This window comes from Rhamphochromis sp. 'chilingali' (assembly GCF_963969265.1).
Source record: "Rhamphochromis sp. 'chilingali' genome assembly, chromosome: 6".
Lineage (NCBI taxonomy): Eukaryota > Metazoa > Chordata > Actinopteri > Cichliformes > Cichlidae > Rhamphochromis > Rhamphochromis sp. 'chilingali'.
The window spans coordinates 6709766-6737512 of record NC_137933.1 but is presented as its reverse complement, the minus strand read 5'-3'; the positions used below and the strand labels follow the sequence as shown (position 1 = coordinate 6737512).

Here is a 27747-nt window from a genome sequence, read left to right as displayed (position 1 = left end):
CAGGCAGCCAATCATATATGTGGCCTCAGGCATTCAAATTTGCATATTGGGGGAATTCGTGGCTTCTAAGTCAACAAGTCATCCATGTCGTATATCTCTAAAAATTCACATTTTAATGATAAATTGTTAACACTGGAAGATTCCCCCATCTCTTCTGAACAAAACGGTGTAAGAATGACCGCTCTAGCCCCTACGGTTAGGAAATTATGGTCATTTGTTTGAGGGGAGTCCTCACTATGAGAAATAGGCTGCAATAATCCTGTGCCTCTCTCTGTGCTGCGTGTGTAAAAAGGATGCACCTGTTTTGGCGGGAAAAAGTACACAGGCTCTCTGATTGGTGGATTCAAATTCAGCAGCTCCCAGGCTGACCTAGAAACTTACTTCTCTCTCCCTGTGCATTTTTATGCTGATTTTTTCATTTAACAAGTATATTTGAGGGACCCTCAGCATGTTCAGCATTTTTTCAGCTGTCCATTTTGCTTTTCCAATTTTTCTGTTTAACTTATTACTATTGTGCTAAATCATACTGTTTCTGCTATTTCATAAGATTTGTGCTTAATATAGTATTTCTGCTTTTAATAGGATTTGTGCTTAATATAGTATTTCTGCTTTTTATAGAATTTGTGCTTAATATAGTATTTCTGCTTTTTATATGATTTGTGCTTAATATGGTATTTCTGCTAAATTATAGTATTTCTGCTTTTTATAGTATTTGTGCTAAAACATAGTATTTCTACTAAATGTAGTATTTATGCTTAATCATACTATTTCTATATATTTCTGCCAGGTCCCCAGGCAGCCAATCCTCTGTGAGGACTGAGACATTCAAATTTTCAAATCAGGGCCTGCACGGCTTCCCAGCCAATCATATAAGTGTCCTGAGGCATTCAAATTTGCATATTGGGGCCTTCATGGCTTCTCAGCCAGCCAATCATATCTGAGGGCTGAGGAATTCAAATCCACAAATCAGGGCCTGCACAGCTTCCCAGCCAGCCAATCATATATGTGGCCTCAGGCATTCAAATTTGCATATTGGGGAATTCGTGGCTTCTAAGTCAACAAGTCATCCATGTCATATATCTCTAAAAATTCATATTTTAATGATAAATTGTCAACACTTGAAGATTCCCCCATCTCTTCTGAACAAAACGGTGTAAGAATGACCGTTCTAGCCCCTACGGTTAGGAAATTATGGTCATTTGTTTGAGGGGAGTCGTCACTATGAGAAATAGACTGCAATAATCCAGTGTCTCTCTCTGTGCTGCGTGTGTAAACAGAAGCACCCGTTTTGGTGGGGAAAAGTGCACAGCCTCTCTGATTGGTGGATTCAAATTCAGCAGCTCCCAGGCTGACCTAGAAACTTACTTCTCTCTCCCTGTGTGTGTGTGTGTGTGTGTGTGTGTGTGTGTGTGTGTGTGTGTGTGTGTGTGACAGGGAGAGAGAGAGAGAGAGAGAGAGAGAGAAAGCCTTTTAATGGGATGATCTCATTGTAAGATTCAAATTCAATATATTTAGACTGGGTGACTGAATTTGATCTTGTGTGTGTGTCTCTTTGTGCATGTGTGTTTCCTTATGTGTACATATTTGTGATTGTGTGGCTGTTTTACATTTTTTTGCTGATTTTTTTCATTTAACAAGTATAGTTGAGGGACCTTCAGCATGTTCAGCATTTTTTCAGCTGTCCATTTTGCTTTTCCAATTTTTCTGTTTAAGTTATTACTATTGTGCTAAATCATACTATTTCTGCTATTTCATAAGATTTCTGCTTAATATACTAGTTATGCTTTTTATAGGATTTGTGCTTAATATACTATTTCTGCTTTTTATAGGATTTGTGCTTAATATACTATTTCTGCTTTTTATAGGATTTATGCTTAATCCTACTATTTCTATATATTTCTGCCAGGTCCCCAGGCAGCCAATCCTCTATGAGGACTCAGACATTCAAATTTTCAAATCAGGGCCTGCACTTTTTCCCAGCCAATCATATATTGGTCCTGAGTCATTCAAATTTGCATATTGGGGCCTTCATGGCTTCTAAGTCAACAAGTCATCCATGTCATATATCTCTAAAAATTCACATTTTCATGATAAATTGTCAACACTTGAAGATTCCCCCATCTCTTCTGATCAAAACGGTGTAAGAATGACCGCTCTAGCCCCTACAGTTAGGAAATTATGGTCATTTGTTTGAGGGGAGTCCTCACTATGAGAAATAGACTGCAATAATCCTGTGCCTCTCTGTGCCGCGTGTATAAAAAGATGCACCTGTTTTGGCGGGAAAACATAAACAGCCACTCTGATTGGTGGATTCAAATTCAGCAGCTCCCAGGCTGACCTAGAAACTTACTTCTCTCTCCCTGTGTGTGTGTGTGTGTGTGTGTGTGTGTGTGTGTGTGTGTGTGTGTTTGTGTGTGTGTGTGACAGAGAGAGAGAGAGAGAGAGAGAGAAAGCCTTTTAATGGGATGATCCCATTGTAAGATTCAAATTCAATATATTTAGACTGGTTGACTGAATTGGATCTTGTGTGTGTGTCTCTCTGTGCATGTGTGTTTCCTCATGTGTACATATTTGTAATTGTGTGGCTGTCATAAATTTTTTTGCAGATTTTTGTCATTTAACAAGTATATTTGAGGGAACCTCAGCATGTTCAGCATTTTTTCAGCTTTCCATTTTGCTTTTCCAATTTTTCTGTTTAACTTATTACTATTGTGCTAAATCACACTATTTCTGCTATTTTATAAGATTTGTGCTTAATATACTATTTCTGCTTTTATAGGATTTGTGCTTAATATAGTATTTCTGCTTTTTATAAGATTTGTGCTTAATATAGTATTTCTGCTAAATGTAGTATTTATGCTTAATCATACTATTTCTGCTTTTCATAGGATTTGTGCTTAATATAGTATTTCTGCTAAATTTAGTATTTCTGATTAATTATAGTTTTTCTACTAAATCATAGTACAGTATTTCTGCTTTTTATGGGATTTGTGCTAAAACAAAGTATTTCTACTAAATGTAGTATTTATGCTTAATCATACCATTTCTGCTTTTTATAGGATTTGTGCTTAATATAGTATTTCTGCTAAATTATAGTATTTCTGCCAAATTATAATATTTGTGCTAAAACATAGTCTTAATTTAAAATTACAATATTCATAGTTCATCACAGTGTCTCTGGTACATCACAATATTTCTGCTCTGTTGTACTATTTTTCTAAATCATAGTGTTTCTGTAATGTTTAAGTATTTTTGGCTAAATATATTCTTTCTGTTATCTTATACTATTTCTCCTAAATTCTTGTATTTTTGAGAAGTTATCATATTTCTGGTAAGTTACAATATTTCTGCTAAATTCTGCTATGCTATTGTATTTCTGCCAAGTATTATGTTTCCTCTAAGATATTGCAGTTCTGCTAAGTTATTCCATTTTAGCAAACTTCTTTTGCTTCTGCAAAGTTTTTACAATTTCTGCAACTTTTCAGCTTTTTCAGCTACTTTTTGCATACAGCTTCAGCTTTAAGCATCCACACTGCATTTTCACAGGAAATGCAAATTTTTCTAGTTTAATTTAGTTTTATGTATAATTGTTTTTCCCAGTAGGAAATTTGGTACACAAAGCTGAGAAAAATGCAGAGTAATAAGACATTCCTGCAATAAATTCTCTCTTTTCTTCATAAAGTTTACGGTGAAATGGTTTCAAAGAGGAGCTGATTTAACTTTCTGTCATTTCAGAAAAACGCAACAGCAATTTTCCTCGTATAAAAGCACTTTGAGTGCTCAGTTAGAGTAGAAAAGGGCTAGATACTGTAAGAACCAGCCCATTTACAATAATTACCCCACACTTTGTAGTTTGGTAACATTCAGGAAAGCATGAGAGCCTCTTGTATTGCACTGAACATTTAGCTAGGTCTAGCAAAAAGGAAGGAGGCTGGTAGAGAATCTACCTTGTTATTTATATCCACACTCACTGGTCACTTCATTAAAAAACATCTTGTTAATATTGAGTTTACATCCCTTTTGCCTTCAGTGCTTCCTTAAGTCTTTGGGGAATAGATTCAGTAAGTTGTTGGAAACATTCTTCAGAGATTTTGGTCCATATTGACATGACAGCATCAGTTCCTGCTGATTTCTGCACATGAATGATCTGCATTTCCTGTTCCATCACATCCCAAAGGTCCTTAGGTGGATTAAAATCTGTTGTTCATAGAGAATGTTTGAGTCCAGTCAAAAAAGAAACCAGTTGAAGATGATTTGAGCCTTTTGGCATGCTGCATTATCCTGCTGGAAGTAACTATCATCTGATGGGCTACCATTCCATTACAGCATCACCATCACTGTTGATACAAGGAAGAATGCATCCATGTTTTCAAATTCTGACTCCACCATGAAAAATCTTGTATTAAAGACTCATCAGACCAGGAAACTTTTTCCAGTCTCCTATTTTCCAATTTTGCTGAACCCATGCAAATTATATTCAGGTTCCCTTTCTGACAAGAACTTGGTGTGGGCTTCTTCTGCAGTAGCCCATCTGCTTCCAGGATCAATGTGTTTTTTGCTCAGAGATGCTCGTCTGCATACCTTGCAATCACATTACTGTTGCCTTCCACTCAGACTAGAGCATGGCACCAACAAGCACACCACGTTCAAAGACACCTCAGTTACCTCTCTTTCTCATTCTGATCCTCAGTTTGAACTTCAGCAGGCTGTCTTGACCCTTGCTACATGCCTAAATACTTTGCGTTGCTGCCATATCATTGGCTAATTAGATATTTCCATTAGTAAGCACTTTAACAGGTCTACCTAATCAAGTGTCTGGTTAACATAAGTTGGCCAATATACAATATAGAGCAAAATAATGAAAAAAATATAATTTAATGCAATAGAAAATGACACATGTTCACTGATAGACTTAATACATTTAAAAGACATTTTGTACAGTGATAATAGATTTCCATGTCTTTTATCAACCTCAGTCATTGTCACAAATACAGCAAAAGCTTAAAGTATCACCACGTCAGTCTCATTTTGCACTGTACTCCACAGATATACACAGTTACATGGTTCTGTATAAATAGATAATGGAGGACAAAATGATGATGATAAAAGACTTAACATATAATGTGTTCATAGCCAATAAGAAATTATAATTGCTTTACATTAAAGAATATTTTAAATGAGCTATCTTGCAAACCATTTGTTACACAACCCGTACTGTCCCTGAAAAAAATTTCCCTTGTGAGTTTTTTTTTAATCATCATGTTAACTTCATCTGCTCTTTCACTCACACACACCACACACACACACACACACACACACACACACACGAGACACCTCCTCCAGCAGCCCTGAGTGATGCCCTCTTTACAGAGATAATTACATTGCTTTGACTCTATAACAGCTGTGGCCTCCCGAAGAGGTAAATGGCTCTTATAAATCTGCCTCTTCTCTAGAGAACACACACACACACACACACACACACACACACACACACACACACACACACACACACACACACACACACACACACACACACACACACACACACACATATAGTGGCAGTAACAGGGGCAGCTGAGCAGCATGAGCTTTCAGTACACCCAGTTTGAGAATCTATTTGTGGTGGTGTAAGCCCTGAAATCTGACAGCTGATAGACGTCTGAGAAACAGCAACACAGTTATAAAGTAACAGCAAGTCACTTTGCAATAGCAGAAAGAAGCCAGGGATATTTCTAGAGCTGTGGTCATTAAGGCATTGTGACAAATAATAACTATGGGGAGATAGTGTGCCAGGATGCTGTGTAGCTATGGGTAGCATTTGCAGTCCTACAATTCTTTTTTTACTCAGTGTTTCTGCTTATACCGTAGTAACATCGTTGTCCTAAGTGCAATGTTCAGGATTTAAAGGAAACGCTGATGTAGTCACAGAGAAAGAGGCTACCGTTGGTCCCGTCAAACAAAAACAGCCCCAGGCGGGTCATTAATACAATGGACAATTAAAGCTGTTTATGTTTAAATTGATGATGAAGTATCTCTAACTCTGATAGACTGCTATTTCCTTTACATTAATTTGGATGGTTTAACAGGGCAAAAGCCTATTCGGTGGTGGAGGTGTGATGATTTAAGCTTGTGTTTTTATGCGTAGGCACCTTTCAGTTATTAAGTCGATCATGAACCCTTTTGTACACTGTAATATTCTAGAGTCAAATGTGAGGCCATCTGTATGACAGATAAAGCTTGTTCCAAACTGACAAGTTCTCATCTCTTCTTGGGGCTCCTAGTGTCAAGTTGTAAGCATTGCCTCTACAATGACACATAAAAAGATCTCTAAAAGTTTAGTTGCGTTAAGGAATTAGTGATATCTCTCGGTGTGTCCATCTCCATGAGTAGTTTCTGCTGTATAGTTATTTCAATGACTTAGTCGCAGAAAAAGCCAGGCTACTTTTAACATGTATAGAGTTGTACATGTAGAGTCTTCAGTGGAACACACCAGCCCCAATTTGTTTTATCTCTCTGCCCCTTACCAAGGCACAATTATCCTTTCCACTTCAGTTTGATCAGTCTAGTTGATTAATATGGTCTTTTTTCAAAAGCCTTTGATGTGAATGGATCAGCTCTTCATTAATTAATAACTCATAGTATGACTAGTTTTTTTTAGTTTTTTTTTTAATTTGGGAACCCACCAAGGGTCTGTATCCTTATTACACTGATTTCTTTGTGTCTGAAGCATTTAGTGGAAATGAGAGTTTAAAATCAAAAGAAGGCCTTTTGTCGCTGTTCCCGTGGGCGCAGCAGAGTTATCACAAAGTGCTTTCATGTCTTTTTACAGCAAAGTGATGTGGAGATGTAAGAAGAGCTTCTGCTGCTGGCTTTTGTCTGATAGTCAAGGATGTTGTGGGCGAGTCTATGAAGAGCTTCTGCTGCTTTGTTCATATTAAACTGCTGCGTTTTGGAGAAAAAAAACATTACTTTGCTCAGCGCTTTAGGGCAATGTTGGTGGTATTTTTGAACTGTTCTTTCTGAAGCTAAAGGGACAGTTCCAAAAATGCACTCTATGTATTTTCAATCTCACTCAGTTGCACTAAAATCCTACCTTCGATTTAGCCATGGAGCACGAGTCTAGGTTTTACATAGTAGGCGAGTCAGTAGGCACATTTCTTGTCTGCACTGCTTTCCTTTATTTTTGCAGAGGTTGGTTTTACAAAAATGTTTTTTCCGAGATATTAAAAAACCCCTTGTTGAACAAAAGTGTAACACCATCTAAATTGACTAAGGCAACAGAACTTCAAAAAATGAAAGGCTATAGTTTATCTAAGCCTTATGTATATTGTTCTGAAAAGTGGCTGACTGAAGTTGAAATAGGGTTGATATTATGTAAGCTAGTGTTAGCTCAACGTTTCTGCAAATCGTACTTGGCCCACCTCTTTTTGTGGCTACTAGAGCACAGATTTATTCATTTAAAATCATCTTTCAGGATAGCAACATTAAATAATTTTATATGCAGATAGAAGAATTCTACCTTGTGATAAAAGTCCTAAATTGTACAAAGTAACTTTACAAAAAGCGAAAATTTAGCTTTTAGGCCACATTACTTACTAGTAGCAAAATTTACCCGAGTTTCCAATCAGTTTGTTAATAGTTCAGTTCCATCTTTTCTTAGATGTCTTGCTAACATTAAACTACATTGGGTGAAGATAATAAAAGATAATACAAATATAGCTTCGCTCCTTAAGTGTATATATTGACCAACTTAATTGACCTATACCAATTATTAGCACCCGGCTATATATTAACCAATATTATCTATTTGTTGATTTATTGGGACCAACATTTATAATGGCCAATAACTAAAAGTAAAGAAGCAATGGGAGAAACACCCGTCAACCATATTATGAGTGTTGATGTTGCATAGTTTTCTGTCAGAGGGCGCTATTCTGTATTGGAAACACGTTTACAAGTCCATGAACACAAGCATAGCTGAGCATAGTGTAAATCAGTAGTCAACAACTTTTGATAGTAAAACAAACTTTATTTTAAAAATGCATATATTAATTAAAACGGTCTTAAATTCTTAGATAACTGTGCATAAACAAATTTTAGGGAAATCTGTTTTTATGTGTCTGAATGAAAAAAGCGTTGCCCAGTATATCAGATTTTTAAATGACCAAATCTTGGTGATATAAAATCAGTCTTAACAATCGTCATATAATGAAAATTAGCAACATTTAACTGGAAACTCTGCCTATACTCACATGGCCTTAGGAAAATGGACTGCTTGCCAACAAGCTCAACAGTTTTAAAGGGTTTCAGTGTAACTAACCGTGCCTTTGCTGAGTCTTGTTGTTGGTTTATTAACCAATGCATGGTGCAGTAGGTTCAGCATATAAATATAACTAATAAAACAAAAAACCTTCCGATACCTCTAAACACACTTACTATCTTATTATATCTAGTTTGTTCAACCAGTGCACAAAGAAATACAAGCAGGTGCTGGAACTTTTTCCTTTTATCTCTGGCTATGGTGCTGCTTGAAAGTTGGAGTTTGTCAGAGTTGGTTTTTGGTTCCGATGCGTGTTTAGGTTAGGGTGTTGCCAAACTTGGAAATCTCATTGTTGCAGCATGTTGACAAAATATGGCAGTAAAAATACCAAGGTAGCCCTTAAAGCACAAATGACTATTTGTGTCTCTCTGATGGAAGCATGGATTAAACTAGAGTGTTGAAAGATGTTTAAATCTACTGAAGCGCCTTGAGGCGACTGTTGTTGTGATTTGGCGCTATATAAATAAAATTTCATTGAATTGAAGATTCACATTTCTCCCTCTTTTTGTCTTTCTGCAGGAAATTGATATTGCTCCTGACTGCAACCATGTGAGTATTTGTTTTAAAACACACAAATTCACGCAGAACTTTTTAATCAAACAGTACAAGTGTGAGACAAAGAAAGATATAACAGAGGCGTGCCTTCATACTCGGCTAATGCTGTCAGGCCAAATCAAAAATTTAACCAAGTCTGTTTGGCTTAAAGTTAACTCACCAAGAAATCAAATGTGATAATTAGCCTTTTGGATATGCAGGGTGGTACATACCTGTCCTGCTTGGACTGCTGGAATTATTTCACTGCATCTGACAGATTTTTAAGTCAAAGTTACTGTTATTTGCCCCTGCTGTTAAAGAATTTAAACCAAACATATTGAAATATGTAATTTCAAAGGTTGACAGAACATCCTAACACACACAGCTGTGATGTACCAACTGCTGAAAAGTTTACACTTAAATTTTTGGCTGAGTTTACGAACCTTTGTCACCTGAGGACTCTTTTCCATCCATGTCTCGTGATCACTGCGTTATGCCTTTAATTTATTCATAACAAATATTTGTAACATTTATGTCATCCCCAACTACTGCAGATATAATTGGTTTTAGTTTTGTCCTATTTGCTTAACTCTATACTTTTCTGTATGCTCTTTCCTCTCACTCCTAATCAGTCATGGTAGAGGTCTGCCCCTGCCTGAACCTGATTCTAGAGATCTCTTCCTGATAAATGGAAGTTCTTCCTCACCACTGTAGCCAATTGTTTTCCTTATAGGGGATCATTGTAGTTCTCTCTCTAATATTTCAGAGGTTTTACCTTACAATATAAAGTGCAATGAGATGACTGCTTGCATGAAATATATTTATATAATATTAAAATGCATATAAAGGAGTGAACATGGTAAACGTTCTGCATGCAAGTATGTTAGTATGTTTATTGACTCAGGGCCACAACCACTACTGTAAACTGGATTATATTATCTTAGAAATATGTCTTAATATGTCCATAAATAGTAAACAAGTAGAAATGTAGAATCTAATACAATATCGGTCTAAAAAGCAGTCTGTGCATACTAATTCAATTCAGTATATTTTTTGGAGCAGTGTCACAGACCTGCATATTTTAATGCACTGTACAATCGGAGAGATTATTGGAAACATTTAGAGAATTTAAAATAAAGCAGTCTAATTATCAGCGACCGCTGACCATGATCCTCTCTTCTCTGTTTAACAAGGTCCTTTCACATTCTCTTCCCCACTCTAAATACTAGCTTTGAAGAACCCACAGCTTCCACACTGCCAGCTGATGACCGTCACTGACATCAACGCCGTCTAACTTTAAATTAGGAGTTTCTCCTCTTTTTGCGTTAAGAGCTTCCGAAAGCTCGTCTCCGTGCCTTCTGGATGATAAACCTTCAATATTCAGAGTTCAGGGCTGCTAACAGCAGGCAGTTTTATGAAACACCACAAGGCTTATGGAGCACTTGGACTGTCTTTATTACAGCATGGAAAGCACTGGCTGCAGTTGACATGTCACACGCTCACTTGTTCTATCTTATTTTCTCGGTGGACCGACTTTCAGTAGCTGTTGTTTGTGGATGCTGCAGCTGGAACCCCTCTGATAAGAAAGTGATACACAGAGTATTAGAAAACAATAAAAAGAGCACATTGGAAGGTCTTATTTCTGTCATTAAAATCCTTAAAAAAATCATCAGCCTTCAGGATGGGGACTGTCTGATCGTTCAGGCGTAGTTCTCTCTGAATAAACTATTCTTTTGTAAAATCGTTCAGGGTAGATTACTTAGATTTGGACTATTTCAACATCACATTCACAAAGAAACTTTGTGAGTTTAGAAGCTGCTTTCTCAAGAGAAACTTTTAACAGTTGTGCCTCCTCCAAAAATAAAGAAGAGAAATTATCTAATTAAATGCAATGCTTTATACGACCACCACAAACTCTTTGCTACTAGTTGTAGTTAATGAGTTGGCTTTTTTTTAGTCATGTTCACTATGTTTCATTTCTAATTAACATATAAATTGGATTGTAATTGAAATCCTAACTTTTTTTTCCTCAATCAGCTTCTGTGGAACTACAAACTCAATCTAACCACAGATCCAAAGTTTGAATCTGTGGCCATGGAGATTTGTAAGAGCACCATCACTGAGGTCAGTCTGCCTTTGACTCTACAGGGAAGTTCTAGGTCTGTCCTTTGCTCTCCTCTGACCTGTCAAATGTTCTGCACCTTCAGATAAAGGAGTGTAATGAGGTGGAGCGAGGGAGGGGCTACCTGGTGTCCTGCCTGGTGGATCACCGTGTTAACATCAGTGAGTACCAGTGTAACCAGTATATCACCAAGATGACCAGCATCATCTTCAGCGACTACAGGTTGATCTGTGGCTTCATGGACAAATGCAAAGAAGATATCAACAGCCTGCGCTGCGGCAGCATCAACATAGGACACAAGGTCAGGACTGTGCAAATATATGCAGAAGTTAATAAATCATAAAATGGAGTCCATAAATCAGGAAAGGTTCATTTACAGGCTTTTCGGGTTAAACGACAAAAATAATAAGGTGGCGTAACCAGAGGAAACCCACCTCTCCAAGTGGCAAGTGCAGGCTATTTAGTGCTTATTATAATACACAAAATCTCCATTTGTATATGATGTCCTCCTACACAGTCCACAATTGGCGCACAAGTACATCTTAGGCCTACAAAGGTTCTTATCAATATTACATATTATATTGTAATCATGTTGCCTAGTAACCCCCAGGAAACGGGCTAAACTAACCCTAAGATTTTTAGCATTTATGCACTTGCAACACTTGTTACTGTTATTTTCAAACATATAAATAGTGTCGAGTCTTGTACTGTACCCACGTTACATTGTGTCCTGTTAAGTTCCATTTGGTAAAATATAGTTGGAAGTTTTTGCAAATCCCATTAATTTCTTTCTCGTTATATGGAAGAGAAAGTCAACCCACTCTTTGGTCTGCAAGAATTTTGTAAGCCAGCTGGAATCAAACCAGCAACCGTTTGCTTGCCAATGGAATGTGTAAACCACTACATTATGACACCATGCCTATAGATCATCAGCATATTCAGAGTGTCATTGCCCTCTCTCTGAATCCCTGATGTCTCTTTACAGGACATTCACTCCCAGGGTGAAGTGATCGCTTGTCTCGAGAAGGCGTTAGTGAGGGAGGTGGAGCAACAGGATCGTGCTCATCCAATCAAAGAGGAGTGTCAGAAAGCGATCCTGCGGGTGGCGGAACTTTCCTCAGATGACTTTCACCTCGACAGACACCTTTACTTCTCCTGCCGAGACGACCGCGAGAGGTTCTGCCAGAACGTAAGGAGGCTCTACCGCTGCTTGCATGATGTTCATGCTTCCGGTGATCAGACACAAACAGTTAATGCATTCAGAAAATATGGAAATTATACATGAACTGGTTTCTCTTGGTTTCCAACTGTAGAAACACAAGCTGTGTGGGGCTGGCAAATCCCTTTAACATCTCAGAGCGGAAACCCTTTTCTACTTTTCTCCACAGATTCAGGCAGGAGAAGGGAAAGTCTACAAGTGTCTGTTCAATCACAAGTTTGAAGAGGCCATGTCGGAAAAGGTACAACCATCTCATTTATTCATCTTGTTCCTCGGCGTGGCTGACAGGGCTGCACGATCGTGATTGATGAAACTCTGTAGGGCTTTTGAGTAAACTTTAGTGAATTTGTTTGGTCTCTAATAACCTTTCTCCCCTCCTTCGCCTTCAAAGTGCCGTGATGCTCTCACCACTCGTCAGAAGCTCATCTCTCAGGACTACAGAGTTAGTTACTCATTAGCTAAAGCCTGCAAGCTGGACCTGAGGAAGCAGCGCTGCAGCCTGGACACCAGCCTGCCGCGTGCCCGTGAAGCCCGACTGTCATACCTGCTCCTGTGCCTTGAAGCTTCTGTGCACCGTGGTGAGTGGTGGTGTTGTTGTTGTTGGTGGGGGGGGGGGGGGGGGGGGGGGGGGGGGGGTGTTTAGAGAAAAACTGGTCATTAACTCAGGGTTGCAAAAATCTTCTTAATATCAATCTCCTGTATCTAACACTAGATTGACAAAGCTAGAAGATGGTGAACAAAGGAGGAGACCAAAATATAACTTAGAGTAAAGATTGGACTTAACCCTTATGTGGTGGACTTAAACTCTCTATATAGAATTTATTTGGAATATATTGTTAAATGAGACCTTGAAATCCCAGAGTAGCCAAAAAGTAAATGAATACAGCTTTAAGTAAAGAGTATTTCTTTTTTTATAAATATAATTGCAAACATAATGAATAGGGTGTGAAGTTATCTACATTTCATGTGCATTCATTGTTAATTGTGTTAGTAATAGGTGGTTCTTGTGCTACGCAGGGCATCCGGTCAGCGGAGAATGCCAGGGGGAGATGCTGGACTACCGGCGGATGCTGATGGAGGATTTCTCTCTCAGTCCGGAGATCGTGCTTCACTGCCGGACGGAGATCGAGGCCCAGTGCTCCGGCCTGCACCGCAAAGGCCGCACACTGCACTGTCTGATGAGAATCGGTCGTGGTGACCGGAGCAATGCCATGGACAGCGTCTGCCAGAACGCTGTAAGACCATTGCATGAAATAATCAGTCCTTCATTCAATCAGTCATCATGAAATAAAACTGCAAATTTAGTTATCAAAAATGTTGTTGTCAGTGAAGAACATTCAGATTTTGTATTGGCTAAATACTTCACGAACAGCAGACACGGTACTCTGAGTTGTCGTGTCATGTCGGGCAGAATTTTGTTTGATCAGATTTGCAGTTACTGGGGGTTGATAGGTTGTCAATAAAATAATGACAAATAAATAAAATCCAGTTTCTTGCCATTAAATTTATTTCCTGAATATTCGAATATTATTTTTCCTCACTGCAGCTTCAGACTCTGATCCAGTCTGCTGATCCAGGAGGCGACTATCGGATCGACCGGGCTCTCAACGAGGCCTGCGAGTCCGTTATCCAGACTGCCTGCAAACACATCCGCAATGGAGACCCAATGTGAGTTGGTTACACACGTGCACACATGCAACTGCTTTCAGGTTAAGCTTAATCGGAATTTTAAATGATAATCAGATGATACTTTTTAAATGTAGTTTTTATTAAGACTTACATAAGTACATAAGCATTCATATTTTCACTGCTGCTGTTACCGTGACCGAGTACAACAGTGACACGCTGCTTTTTTTATCATAAGAATATTAAAAAAGGAACCAAAACAGACACAAGTGCTAAAATTAATAGTCTTAATTACCATGACCACGATTTAATCGCGTATGTGCTTAAAGTTAAGGGGAGCCGCACTGTGTTGAAAATTACGTAATTACCATTCAGCATATTGTAATTCAAGTAGTCTAGAGGGAGCTTAGACTCAACTGCACCTTCTCTGGCTTCTGCTTTTCGGCTTTAGAAACTGTAGCATGAAAGATTGAAAATATCCATGTCGCAGGTAAGATACAGTGCGGCGATAGCTGAAACGTAGGACTTTAACCTGGCAGATTGGAGTTTGATAAAAACAAAAAAACAGCATATGTTTATCCCATAGGCATCACATGTAATTGTTAACGTTTAAAACAGGGGGCTTAAAACAGCAAGAGAGACCTGCAGGAGAAGGACGCCTGCTTTCAAAATCTGCCTTTTTTCATTCTTCGGATTCCCTGGTAAACACTGATTCATGTGCTGGTATGTCTGTGTGTGTCGGTGTGCAGGATTCTGTCATGCCTGATGGAGCATCTGTACACAGAGAAGATGGTGGAGGACTGTGAACACCGCCTGTTAGAGCTTCAGTATTTTATATCCAGAGACTGGAAGTGAGTGTGCCCGCTGATGCTGATGGGAATGCGACAAATCGACATTGTTCAGCTGTAGAACTTTCTCTGGTGTTTAAGCTTGTTTTCCTGGTTTATATTAAGTCCAGCTAGATACTTAGCCTCTTTTTTTCATCAGCACGCAAAAGACGTTGTTCTACAGCTCACTGAATTCAAGCATGGTTCTCTAATAGGGTGAAGTGCACTATGGCAGCAAGTCAACTTGTGGCATTTGTTTCCTATCAATTCAGTTCCAGTTCAATTCAATTCAGTTTAATTTATATAGCACCAAATTACAGCCGTATTCACCTCAAGTTGTTTCATATTGTAAGGTAAAGAGTGCTAAGGTGCACAGTGGGTAAAAACCACCAGCGCTCTGCTAAGGAAAAAACTGTAGCATTGCAAACCTCCTCTGGCATTAACATCAGCGCAAAAACTGAGTGCTGGGAGCTTTGTGGTGTGGGATTCCATGCCCGAGCAGCTCCTGTAGGTGTAATGCGCAGGTGGCCCAGTAACCTTTTCCATGTAGTGTATCAGAAAATGTGGCAGGCTGATGATTTTGGGAGTAGTGATGGGTAACATGAAAAAAAAAAAAAACAAAAAAAAAAAAAACAGCTGAAACTGTACAATAGAATGACTTGAATCAGCAGGAAACAGGACTTGAAGGAGGTCTGTTTTGTGGGTGTGTTTTAGTATCCATTAAGCTTTTGTCTTCCAGACTGGACCCCATCCTTTATAAGAAATGTCAGGCTGACGCCGCCCGCCTCTGCCACACACACGGCTGGAACGAGACCAACGAGGTGATGCCACCGGGTGCTGTCTTTTCCTGCCTCTATCGCCATGCCTACCGCACAGAGGAGCAGGGAAGACGGGTATGTTGACAGCAGAAGCAAACACTTTAGACCGCACTAAGCTGTTTAGGTATAATATTTTGGTTGGTTCAGGGTTATATTTGGTCATAGCAGCAGGCATAACTCTGTTTTTTAAATTTAACAGGCGAAATCTGAAAAGCAGGTAAGAACTCTGATTTTACCTAAATCAGCTCGTACTGATCCTGGTGAGGAGTTAACTGGATGATGATTGTAATGGTGATGGTTGGAGCGAGGCTGAATCAAACTGTTAACCCCGTGGTGGCGCTAGAACAACTCGGGGCATGATCAGAGTCAGTCTAATGTCAAACTTTACTTCTATGGAACTTCAAATGTTTAAAAGTGTGAATGATGATGTGTCTGCATTAAGTTATGAAAAGTATCTGGAACTTTTGGTCTTAAGCATCTTGCCGACGCTACAGGAACCTAAAATTAAAAGACACCCAAACTAATGCAAAAGTGCTCTTAATTTTGGTATATAGATGGTAAAAGCAAGTCCTTCAGAGGACAAGAGCACATTTTAAAATCCATCATGAAACTATGAAAGCTAATCTAGGAGCAGGATTCAGTTTAGTTGTTCACTCTCGTGACACAAATTGCTACTGAAGTGCTGGCTTGTACCCTTCTAAGTCACAGGTTCAGTAGTTCAAATGATGAACCCTGACTGCTCTGCTTTGTTTTGAAAATCTGTATAATCACTTTCTCTCTCTTTCCAAAAAATTAATGAGTTGGAAATCCACTTCGCCCTGATTTTGAGTAATTATACTGATTATAAAGAAGACCCTTGACAGCTTGATTTGATATAATTATATGGTCTCAGTAATCATGGTGTATGCATGTGTCAAACCTTCAGTGTGAGCGCCAGTTCAGAAAAGTGGGACATTTTAGCGGTTTCACACATCCACACAAAAGAGCCTTTACTACGTGTGTAAATGCACAGTCATTTGGCAAGCTAAACACGCTTGGATTAAAACTTGAAACTGTTGAGCAGCTGCAGGAAAACAAGTGGTGCCACTAAACAGATAAACACTAAAGATCAATATTTGTCATGAAAATTAATCAGTTTAAAAAAATAATGAAAAAACAGCAGTTGAAAAGTAACTTGGCGCAAAAGAAAATGCTTCAAATCGTGCTTCATATTCAGTCCATGTTGTGATGATTTAACTTCCCTCGTGTTTTAAAAGCAGTGCATCCAGATTGGCTCATGGTTGAAAGCGCTGTCTTGAAAATGCTGTCATGAATGATGCGTTTTTTCTACAAATGGAGAAAAGTTCTGCTTCGTGATAGAGTTTTACTGTAGGCAGCATGAAACGTTCCACAGAGATAAAAAGCCACTCGAGGTTAGTAATGCGTCATGGTACATTCAGAGTCTGCGGTGAATGGGGATGGTGACCTCAATCAATGCAGGCTGTGTTATTGTAAATCAGTACATGAGTAACCAGGAGAATTCAGGTTTTTAAAGATTTTTCAACTGCTCAGTTGAGAGCTACTCACACTCACCACACACAGTGGGCTGGTCTCTCTCTCACACACACACACACACACACACACACACACACACACACACACACACACACACACACACACACACACACACACACACACACACACACACACACACACACACACACACACACACACACACACACACACACACACACAGGGCCCTTTCCAACACCTCGTGCAGACCCACACAGCGGAAATCCACCAGAAGCCTCTCCCACCCAACGCGCCGCTCTCCTCCAGCTTATATCACCTCTGGAAGGTAATTGGTGATAAACGAGGGCAGACGAGCAGCAGCTGCTTCCTGAGGGAGACGGCAGGGGCAAAGAGAGACAAGGGGGAGGGGCAAGAAAAAGGAGGAGGAGAGGGAGAGGACAACACCACACCCACACACTCCCACAGCCTCACGGAATGTAACAGTTTTTTTTTAGCTTTTTCATCAAATTTCCTGAAAATGACAGATTATTGAAAATAAGGATTTACAAGATGACAGAGGGGATTTCTTTTTGGCTTCCTAGCTGGTATAGCAAGTCTGGGTTTAATCTCTTGGTCACCAGGTAGCGCTGCAACACAGTACTTTAGTGCAGGTCATATGGTTTTCCTTATTTTGTGTTGTATAGTTCTAAAGTTCCCCAAAAAATTCGATCAGTACAAACAATCCCAAGCTCAGGGTTCAGACTGCTACTATAGAGTACTATGCAAAAGCCTCGAGCAGCCCTTATTTCTTCACATAGTTAATGGGAAACTGGTCCAGTAAAGTATTATAAACATAAATGGAAATTCATGGCCACCTTCTTCAGTCAGTCAGTCTAGTCTTTGTGGGCAGTTCTCTCAGGTGCTTTGCTGTTTTTTTCCCCTTCTTTAAGGACATGACTTACTTATATTGTTTGTCTGTTGTAGATATTTTTTTAGGTCTGCCACTAGTTTCCTCAGCTTTTTGAGGGACACGTTTCACACCATTCCGAGACAATTTCAAATTGGCCTGGAGTTAGGTGTAAAAACAGTCCTCTGAAAACAGACTGTACAAAAACTGGATAAAAAATGAGGGGAAAAGCAGCAGAAGTCAAACAAAGATCTTCTGAAAGGCTGGAGAACTGTTGCTCCGGACCATTTTTTTTTTTAAAAGTAGAAGAAACTCACTTTGGATGCAAAATACAAAGAAATGAGGGGTGGCTCAGGACTTTTGCACAGTGCCGGCTCTGTATGATCTCAGAGCAACCAACCGCTGTTTAAATCTTCTGTTTGTGAGAGGCATCAGGTAGACGATGAACTGAGAGGCTACATCAACACCCAGTGTAAGATACCCATGTTTTTAACTATGAATCATGCATAATACCCCCTTTTAATCTAGTGAGCTACATATAGCTTACAATTTATACCCCTTTGAAACCCATTTAATCTACATTTCATTTAATTTAATTAACTAGCTATCCATTTCCTCCATCCAAAATAACATGATAATGATAAAAACTGGAAGTCCGGGTAAGGCCCCAACCAGAGAGAGACTAACTGAGCAGACTGAGAATGTAAGCAAACAAATAACAAACCAACTACAACGCCAAACATAAAACCCTGTAAAGGGTGTTCTCTGCCAGCAGGGTCTGTGCAATTCTGTTGGGGAAAAAAGGCAAATGATTGTGACAATAATGTTCATTATATATCAGAACCTGGCACTTACTAAACTACTTAATACACATCCACACGTCATCATGGGTCCTCACAGAAGAAAACTGTGAATGGGTGTGTGTTTCAACCTTGTGACCAGTGATGTATGTGTTTGTTTGCAGTTATCTCGGGACTGTAAGGTGGAAGTTCAGAGGATTCTCCACCAGAGGGCGCTGGATGTGAAGCTGGACCCAGAGCTGCAGAAACGCTGCATGACCGACCTCGGCAAGTGGTGCAGCGAAAAGACAGATGCTGGACAGGTGAGCACACAGCGGCCGTTACTGCTGCTTATATCTGTTAGAGTTCTCTGACGCCATTCTGGCAGCCTGTGGTCTTTGATGTGCACACAGTGTCATAAATCCTGTGGCTGGAAAATACTGGGACTAGTCTAGTTCACATGTAAACCGGCCTATAGATGCAGAGGTTCACACATTAGGGGCTGCCGCACAGTAATGGTTGAAATGCTCTTGTTCTTGCTGCTGAATGTGTGCCTCTGTCCAGGAGCTGGAATGTCTGCAGGATCATTTGGAGGACTTAGTTTCCGGCTGCAAGGACGTCGTGGGCAACCTGACAGAGCTGGAGTCAGAGGTTAGCAAAGCTAAACCGAAAGCAGGCAGGAGCTGTTAGAGAAACAGTGTTGACACAAGTGATTCTTGTCTCACCTTCACATTTATGACCCGTTGCTGTCTGTTTCGTTGTTCAGGACATCCAGATCGACGCTCTCCTCATCAGAGCCTGTGAGCCCGTCATTCAGGCACACTGCCACGTGAGCATATTTGACTTTACCTTAGGACACGTGAGGGAAAAGTGGTGGCGGTAACCTGTTGCATGCCCGTTTGTGAAGTTATGTAGAGTGGGTATTGTGTCAAAGAGACTTTAAAACATTTTGTCTTCAAACCTCAAATGCTAAAAATCTGCAGGCTACGTAAACATATGTTTCAGTTGCTCACAGTGCTTTTGGTCTTGTTTTTTTACTGTGTTCATGCCTACACATGGGTTGGCCAACACTAATGCATTCTTTTCTGTTGCTTGCATTAAAATAAATGTTATTCAGTGTGGTTCCTCAAGAATATACACGTTAAAATAATCAAAGGAACACTTTTTATTTAGACTATAGCATCAAGTCAGTGAAAACTCTAGAATATTGGTCTGGTTAGTTTAATAGCTCAGAGGGTTGTTAATCCAGAAGAGAGACAATTACTTTAGAGAGCTGGACAAGACTGTAGGAGGTCCTTAACCCATCAACAGGATCAGTATCTGTTCTTTTGTGTAAGAAGGAACGTTTTTTTGAGCCGTGTATTTATTTTCCGGAGTATAGTCGGAGCATTTTCATTTATTCCACTGAACAACAACACTGTGGTGGTGTTGTGCGTTGTTGTCCCTGAATGTCACGTAAATAGAAAGATTTTGGATGTTTGCATTGTTATTTGTGTGTGCAGGATGTAGCTGATAACCAGATCGACACAGGTGATCTGATGGAGTGTTTGGTTCAGAATAAACACCAGAAGGAGATGAATGACAAATGTGCAGTTGGGGTTACACACTTCCAGCTGGTGAGTGATCATGAAATTCTGTTTTCTGTCTCTGTTTCTCTCTTTACTCTGTGATACCAGTTTCTTTTTCTTGTTGTTCTTGTCTTTGATTTTGAATTTTATCTTCAAAGAGCTGATAGACTCAGAGAAGCTTTAATATTTGAATATTGTTTTTGAGTTACACAATAGTGACAACAAGAATGAAATAAATGCAAATAATTGTAAAAACGAAAAAAGGATAATACTATCACCATAGTATCCCTGTGCTTCTCTCTCAGATTCAAATGAAGGATTTCCGGTTTTCCTATAAGTTCAAAATGGCCTGCAAGGAGGATGTTCTGCGCTTGTGTCCAAACATCAAGAAAAAGTGAGACTCTATGACTGCTAACCAATGAGAATAGTGCAAAATCTCCTTGAGGTTGAGCTTTAGTTTAACATTTTAACTGATTTAATTGGACATAAGTGACTCTCTGTGTGACCCTGCAGAGTGGATGTTGTCATCTGCCTCAGCACGACAGTGAGGAATGACACGCTGCAGGAGGCCAGGGAGCAGAGGGTGTCTCTGAAATGTCGTAAACAGCTGCGGGTAGAGGAGCTGGAGATGGTACCACACACACACACATACGCACACATGCAAACACACTCAGACTTCTTTCAGACAGTCTGCCAGCCACAGTGTTACCTAACCCCTAACGTATCCATGACAACACAATGTTTTGCTTATGTCATTTGATCTCAGCACTTTAAACTTAATTTTAGACTGTATATAAAAATGGACATAGCATCCAGGTATAAAAAGTGAAGCCAACATAGAAGTGTCTTCAGCCGGGATTATCTTTAAATTTGGTTAATTAGCTAATGACTGTAAACTTGCTCCTCACACTGTTGCCAACATGAAAGTGTAAAAATGTACAGACAGTTTCACGTATTTTTGATGGATGGGTCAATAAACCTGCAGTGTGGGAAAAAGTCAAAAGCCTCCTTATTGTCAAAACAGTGGTGACACCTATTAGCTAACATTGAAACATATATGAAACACACAAGTAGCTTAATAGAAAAAAATAGTGTTGCGCTAACGAATATAGTTATTGCATTGACATGTTCCAACAAACAGATTCAATTCAATTCAATTTTATTTATATAGCGCCAAATCACAACAAAAGTCGCCTCAAGGCGCTTCATAGATACAGAGAAAAACCCAACAATCATATGACCCCCTATGAGCAAGCACTTTGGCGACAGTGGGAAGGAAAAACTCCCTTAATGCGCTCCATCATCTTGAATAGATGTTTTATGTATGTGTCTAGAGACCAGCCGCATACGTTTTACACCAAAGGCAGAGGAGAAGAGAACTTGTAGGTGCTAGTGTGGCATAGAGGTAACATGACCGCAAGCCTCCTCTTCATTACCGCAAGCCGAATTTCCTGACCTGAACTCAGGGCTCTAACATACAAAAACATGAATAAACGTGCACATTTATTGCCGGGATTGCTGCAGTTACTTATTAGCAACAGGTTAGACATGCAACCTTCCAGATAAATAGATGTGAACTTCACTGACTCGTATCGGACTCTTTACAGTTTTACAGCCTCCACAATTCACTAACTTAATGTTTTATTCAATATGGCTAGAAACCAGGAGCTGAGCTTATAAACCTATAAGCTGGGAAGTGTTTACTGAGGTCATAGAGAAATCCTTCTATACAACTGGAAGTCTTTTTGTAGCCATGGGAGTTACCCGAGGCCCATCTGCATTAACTTCACTTTTCACAAGGAGGATAAATCCATCTTTTTACTATGTTCATAGTGCAGCACTGGTGACTGGAGTTTTACTGTAATATGAAAGAAATCTTGCAAAGTTGATCTTTCCTGGTCAACACTGATCGGGAATGTCGCTATAAGAAAGAACTTTTCTTATCAGTATCTCACGATAAGAAACCGCTACTTCCGGCTGTTCAGTGGTTTAAACACTAGATGTCCTTTATGACACAACCCAAAAGGGACATGTGTCTCCATCTTGAATCGGACTAGGGATCTTTTCCTCATTAAGGGAATGTGTAAACTACGACACTATAGAACCACCAAGTAATGTTTAAGTCCTACAGTTTATAGACCAGCATTAAAGTTAGTGTTTCCTTAAGCATAAGTTTTTTTAGGATTTATAAAACTAGACAATAACACACTACTGTGTGAACTGTGATACAGAAAAGCACCACGGGACATTTAATCTGTAAAACCAGGTTCTACTTTGGTTCTACTTTTACTTTTGTCAAAAATCAGTTTTGTAAAAATTTTTCTAAGAAAAACACTAAAGTTTCCTTTTTTTCCCTCTCATTCAGTCCGAAGATATTCGGTTGGAACCAGAGTTGTACGAGCCCTGCAAGTCAGACATCAGTCGTCTGTGTCCCAACGTAGCATTTGGTAACGCTCAGGTAGGGAATGCAGAGTGTTGTGTAAGAATAGAAGCATTGTATTGTTCTTTTCTGCTGTTTGCCTCCACTCTTTATCGTTCTCGTCTTCACTCGTCCTGGCCCTCTGCTCCTACTCAGATGATTGAGTGTCTGAAGGAGCAGAAGAAGCAGCTCAGCCAGCGCTGCCACCAGCGGATCTTCAGACTGCAGGAGGTGGAGATGAGCGACCCCGAGCTCGACTACCAGCTCATGAGAGTCTGCAAACAGATGATCAAGGTGATGGAGGCAGGAAAAAGGGAGAGGAGATCGTGGGGAAAAGCACTGGGACTGAATTCTGTCATTGTGGTGCTGTGTCTTTGACTGAGAGTTGTGAAACCTCACTCTTTTATTAAAGTTTTTTCTCATCTATACCTTTGTGCTGCAAAACCTGCTGAAATAGTTTGATAGGAAACTTCTACTGATTTAATTTTAGCAGTGGTTTACATTTTATAATCTTAGCACATATTCTTTATATAAATTGTAAACCAAAAAGTAGCTATATGTTTAAGAAAGATTTAAAGGAGTAAAAACGTGAGTGTTTTACAACCTGAAATGAGTAAATGGACTTAATTCCTCTTCACAGATGACCCACGTTCTGGACTTCCTGTGATTTTGCACACATTTACCTTTCAGTTACTTTTTCTGCATATTTACTTTTATATGTACAGTTTTACAGCCTCACATTAACTGTTTAACACAGTGTGACTAAACTATGGCTTTATGGTCTTTTTGGAGTAATTGTCAGCGTGTTCCTAGATCTCATTATCTGTACAAACACCATTACTCTCTCCTGCAGCGGTTCTGTACAGAAGCGGATGCCAGGAATGTGCTCCAGTGTCTAAAGCAGAATAAGAACAGTGAGCTGATGGATCCCAAGTGTAAACAGATGATCACCAAGAGGCAGATCACACAGAACACAGGTATTCACACAGAACCACACACAACCACACACAGAGTCCCGTAAAAAAGACCGTAGCGTCCTCTGTCCTCATCCTTCTCTTCCTCCCCCTTCAGATTACCGTCTGAACCCAGTGCTGAGGAAGGCATGTCGAGCCGACATCCCAAAGTTCTGCCAGTCCATCCTGAACAAAGCGAGCGAGGACGGTGAACTGGAGGGTCAGGTCATCGCCTGCCTCAAACTCAAATATGCTGACCAGGTTAGAGCACAACTCTACTAAGGTCGTGTTTGTTTCAAAGATACAGGCAGACATTGTTTTTGCTGTAAGTTGTAGTGTATGCCTTTCAACAGTGTTGTGAAAGACGAAAATCTATAACATGGTGATTGATTGTTGTGAAATTGTGTGTTTTCTGACCGGGGTTTGTTTTAGAGATTGTCTTCAGACTGCGAAGACCAGATCAGAGTGATTCTCCAGGAGTCTGCGCTCGACTACAGACTGGACCGACAGCTGCAGATGCACTGCTCAGAAGAAGTACGTGCTTACACACACACACACACACACACACACACACACACACACACACACACACACACAAAGACAAACAAATGAACAATTCTCTCCTCCTTTTTTTTCTCCCTCTGCAGATCTCCAGATTGTGCGCAGAGGAGGCGGCTGCCCAGGAGCAGACTGGTCAGGTGGAAGAGTGTCTGAAAGTCAACCTGCTTAAAATCAGACAGGAAGCCTGTAAAAAGGTACGTGTCCACAGTACAACATAAGATGAACTTGATTATTAGCATATTTCTGTTGGTTTTAAAATATCATGGACATTTTGCAGTGTGTAGAATACTGTACTAGTACAGTATGTTTCAGAAGGCTTCAAAATATGAAAGGAGCCAAAGTCTGAACACACAAATGAAAACTTTAGCGTCACTGTGACTGTTGCTTCTAGATGATCTCATTATTTTCATTCATAGTATCATAGAAGAAGGAGGGAAAACGGCTGAAAACTCTCATTAGCTAATTTGGCACACTTAGCAAAAAAGTCTAACATTAGCCACCAAAAGCTACTGGTTACACTTTCAGGTAACCTTGTATGTTTTTGTTTTTAGGTGTGTTTGTTTAGGTTTCACAGCAACAAAAAAAATGCTCACTGAATCTTAATGTAAAAACTCACATATCCCTTATTTGTTTGTGTTTGCAGGAAGTCCTGAACATGCTAAAGGAAAGTAAGGCAGACATCTTTGTGGACCCGGTCCTCCACACAGCCTGTGCTCTGGACCTGAAACACCACTGTGCTGCCATCACGCCGGGCAGAGGACGACGTGGGTGCTTTCACACAATCTTTCTTCTTGTGCAAAACTGTCAGGCTGGTTAGATGGAGTCAAGAAAGTATTCTAATCAGAGTCCGCTTCCCAATCAATGACTGTTTACTAATAAAGTTTGCTTGTCCATCTTTACCTCAGCCTGAAAGGCTCATGGGGTATCATTGTTGTCATGCCAACAAAAACTCAAGAATCAGGCAACATAGGATTTTCAAATTGGTACCACAGGTGCTTCTACTAGGAGGCTGAGGGGTTTGAATGTCTTTCACTGAGATTCTTTTTACTGTGTTTGGTCACCAAAACTAGATTTTTCTGTCCCTCTCCATGCAGAGATGTCGTGTCTGATGGAGGCGTTACAGGACAAGAGAGTTCGCCTTCAGCCTGAGTGTAAGAAGAGGCTTCAAGACCGCATCGACATGTGGAGCTATGCTGCAAAGGTAAACATCAGTAGTTGGATTACTGTGACAATTGGGACTAGAGCTTCCACCCTGATGCCAACACACAGGTAGCATCAGAGGAAGAGTTGTTAGGTTGCGTAATGTAGTTGCTGTGAGTACCTCAAAACATTTGTGCACTAATCATTCTATTAGTGTAAAGATACTTCACTCTATCCAGGCAAACACTGACGCAAGCCCCCTCCCTCTGTGCTATAGGTGGCACCAGCAGAAGGCTTCTCAGACCTGGCCGTGCAGGTGATGACATCACCCTCCAAGAACTACATCCTGTTCATGATCGCACTGAGTGTGTGCGTCCTGTTCCTGGTGGGGCTGCTGTGCGGTCGAATCACCAAGCGAGTGACGAGAGAACTGAAGGACCGATAGAAGACTGAGCGCCCCGATGCTTCCGAAAGAACTGAGCCCTTAAACCTTTCCCTACCTTCCTCCTCCTCTTCCTCCCCCTCCTCTCTCAGATGCCCGATCTGTAACCAGCCAGCCTGCACAGTGCCAACACCAGTGCCCAGCTCTGGACCCCGTTACCCCCTCAATGAATCCTAAAATCTCCCTTTGGACATCTCCAAACTCTGCGATAGCACCGGCTGTCTGATTCAAGTGTTTTTCCTCAATCATGGTTTTTTTTTTTTTTTTAAACAAATCTGCTTTCGCTGACGATCTTGTTTGAGGTTCTAACTAAGCGCTGTTCTTGATGTGACTGAGGGCTGTTGCTTCTGGGGCTAGAATTGCTCTCCCACCCCCCACCCCCCGGTTCAGTCCTGACGCTTTTATTTTTGTGATATTTAATGGCGACTGGAGCATGCAGCGCAACAGGAAACCGTTTCTTTGGAAGTGACTGCAGCAGCCTGAGTCGTTCAACTTTGTGGTTGAATTCTGACAAGTTCCTGTTGCTTTGAAACATTTTCTCATCAGTGACAAAGTCCCATCCTCTCTTCCTTCATCTGGACCAGTTCAGATCCATCTCGCTTCTTACTGACTGGAAATGAAGGTCCAGCTGCTCTCAATATTGTCATTGACTGGATTGTCCTGCGCACATGGTTTTAAAACTTAATTTAAATGCTAACTTCATTGCACTTTTGTTTGTTTGTTTTTTAACATTATGCCTTATTTATTGTCTGATGATGTTTTAGTTTCTTTTGAGTTTGATTGATCTTTTATGTTTTTTTCCTGGAAATCCAGCTAAATACAGATTTTGTAGTCTACAGTGAGACATGCAGAGACGTACAGCTGTGTATGATGGAGCTTTAAAAGTACTAATTGTAAAAGGTTTAAAACCTTCCAAAGTTAACTAAAATGTCGAGAAGAATGTGAAGAAAGAATTGCTATGACTTAGAGATGTCAACTAGAGCTGAACTAGGACTGGACTGTACCTTTCATGCAATACTCATTTTCACCATAAGATGGTACTTCTGTTAAACCATAGTAGCGAGGCAAAAAGCAAAACCTCTTGAGGAAATGAGCAGGTAACTAAGGCCTTTGTCATAGGCTTCAACACCAGTCAAAGACTTTCTGGTGAATGGTTTCTATAGGTTACTGGCAGTCACAATGAGGTCCTGGCCCAAAGGCTTACTTTGTGTTGCGGTCACTAGCAGAATGCTGCGATTGCCCAGAGTGTTTGCCAACATGTCTGCAAACTCTTGATAGCTAACCACAAAGTGGTAGTGAAACTTAGAAAAGTGTAACACAAACAGGAAACTGAACCCATTTATCTTTAAAGTAAAAGTTGTACGTAACCATTGAAACCAACACTTTTCAAGACGCAACATTTACGTCTTGAAGGTGATTGATTTCTGTCTGTGGTCTGCGTGACACTCTTTTACATTTTACAGCCACTTAGTTTAGGGAGTTTTTCCTTCCCACTGTCGCCAAGTGCTTGCTCATAAGGAGTTGCCTGATTGTTGGGGTTTTACTCTATATTGTAAGGTAAAGACCCTACAATAATATAAAGATCCTTGAGGTGACCGTTTTTGTGATTTGGCACTATATAAATAAAATTTAATCTTTAAAAAAAAATTGCGACTAGTTGGGGAGTGTTTGCAGACTTTTGTACAAACTGTACAGCACTGTATGCCTCTTTACAACCAATTTCATCTAGTGACAGCAACATACAGGAACAATTCCCCCACTAAAATCTAAACTTCCTCAACAGAACACGTCCATCCACATTTCAGCAGACCTGCTGGTAAAGCACTGCCCTGTTGTGGTCAAAGAAATCTTTTTCAAAAATTTGTGATGCGGTTGAATGGCATTGGTGATGTACAAGAGAACACCATTAGTTACTCACTTCCATTAAAACCACTAAAGATGGATGTTGCCCTTCGTTTTGTAAAATCCTGTTTTGACTGGAGTATTTTAAACATCCTCATCGTCTTGGCAATTTGAAACCA

At 40.0% G+C, this 27747-nt stretch overlaps 1 protein-coding gene across 1 annotated transcript in view; it reads left to right on the top strand.

Annotated features, from left to right (window-relative positions):
• The window catches only part of LOC308398203 (Golgi apparatus protein 1-like), a 32332-nt gene extending 4935 nt beyond the window's left edge, over positions 1-27397 (top strand). Inside the window, exons 2-26 of the mRNA XM_080884697.1 lie at positions 8840-8869; positions 10892-10978; positions 11062-11277; positions 11962-12165; positions 12365-12436; positions 12587-12773; positions 13213-13430; positions 13742-13863; positions 14571-14672; positions 15388-15541; positions 18829-18966; positions 19208-19294; positions 19410-19472; positions 20146-20259; positions 20517-20605; positions 20725-20842; positions 22577-22669; positions 22787-22924; positions 23484-23607; positions 23702-23844; positions 24016-24117; positions 24231-24338; positions 24788-24908; positions 25239-25345; positions 25562-27397. Of these exons, the coding sequence (XP_080740823.1) occupies positions 8840-8869; positions 10892-10978; positions 11062-11277; positions 11962-12165; positions 12365-12436; positions 12587-12773; positions 13213-13430; positions 13742-13863; positions 14571-14672; positions 15388-15541; positions 18829-18966; positions 19208-19294; positions 19410-19472; positions 20146-20259; positions 20517-20605; positions 20725-20842; positions 22577-22669; positions 22787-22924; positions 23484-23607; positions 23702-23844; positions 24016-24117; positions 24231-24338; positions 24788-24908; positions 25239-25345; positions 25562-25729 (3105 nt within the window). The 3' untranslated portion in view covers positions 25730-27397. The remainder of the gene's footprint in view (positions 1-8839; positions 8870-10891; positions 10979-11061; positions 11278-11961; positions 12166-12364; positions 12437-12586; positions 12774-13212; positions 13431-13741; positions 13864-14570; positions 14673-15387; positions 15542-18828; positions 18967-19207; positions 19295-19409; positions 19473-20145; positions 20260-20516; positions 20606-20724; positions 20843-22576; positions 22670-22786; positions 22925-23483; positions 23608-23701; positions 23845-24015; positions 24118-24230; positions 24339-24787; positions 24909-25238; positions 25346-25561) is intronic.
• The last annotated feature ends 350 nt before the right edge of the window (positions 27398-27747 follow it).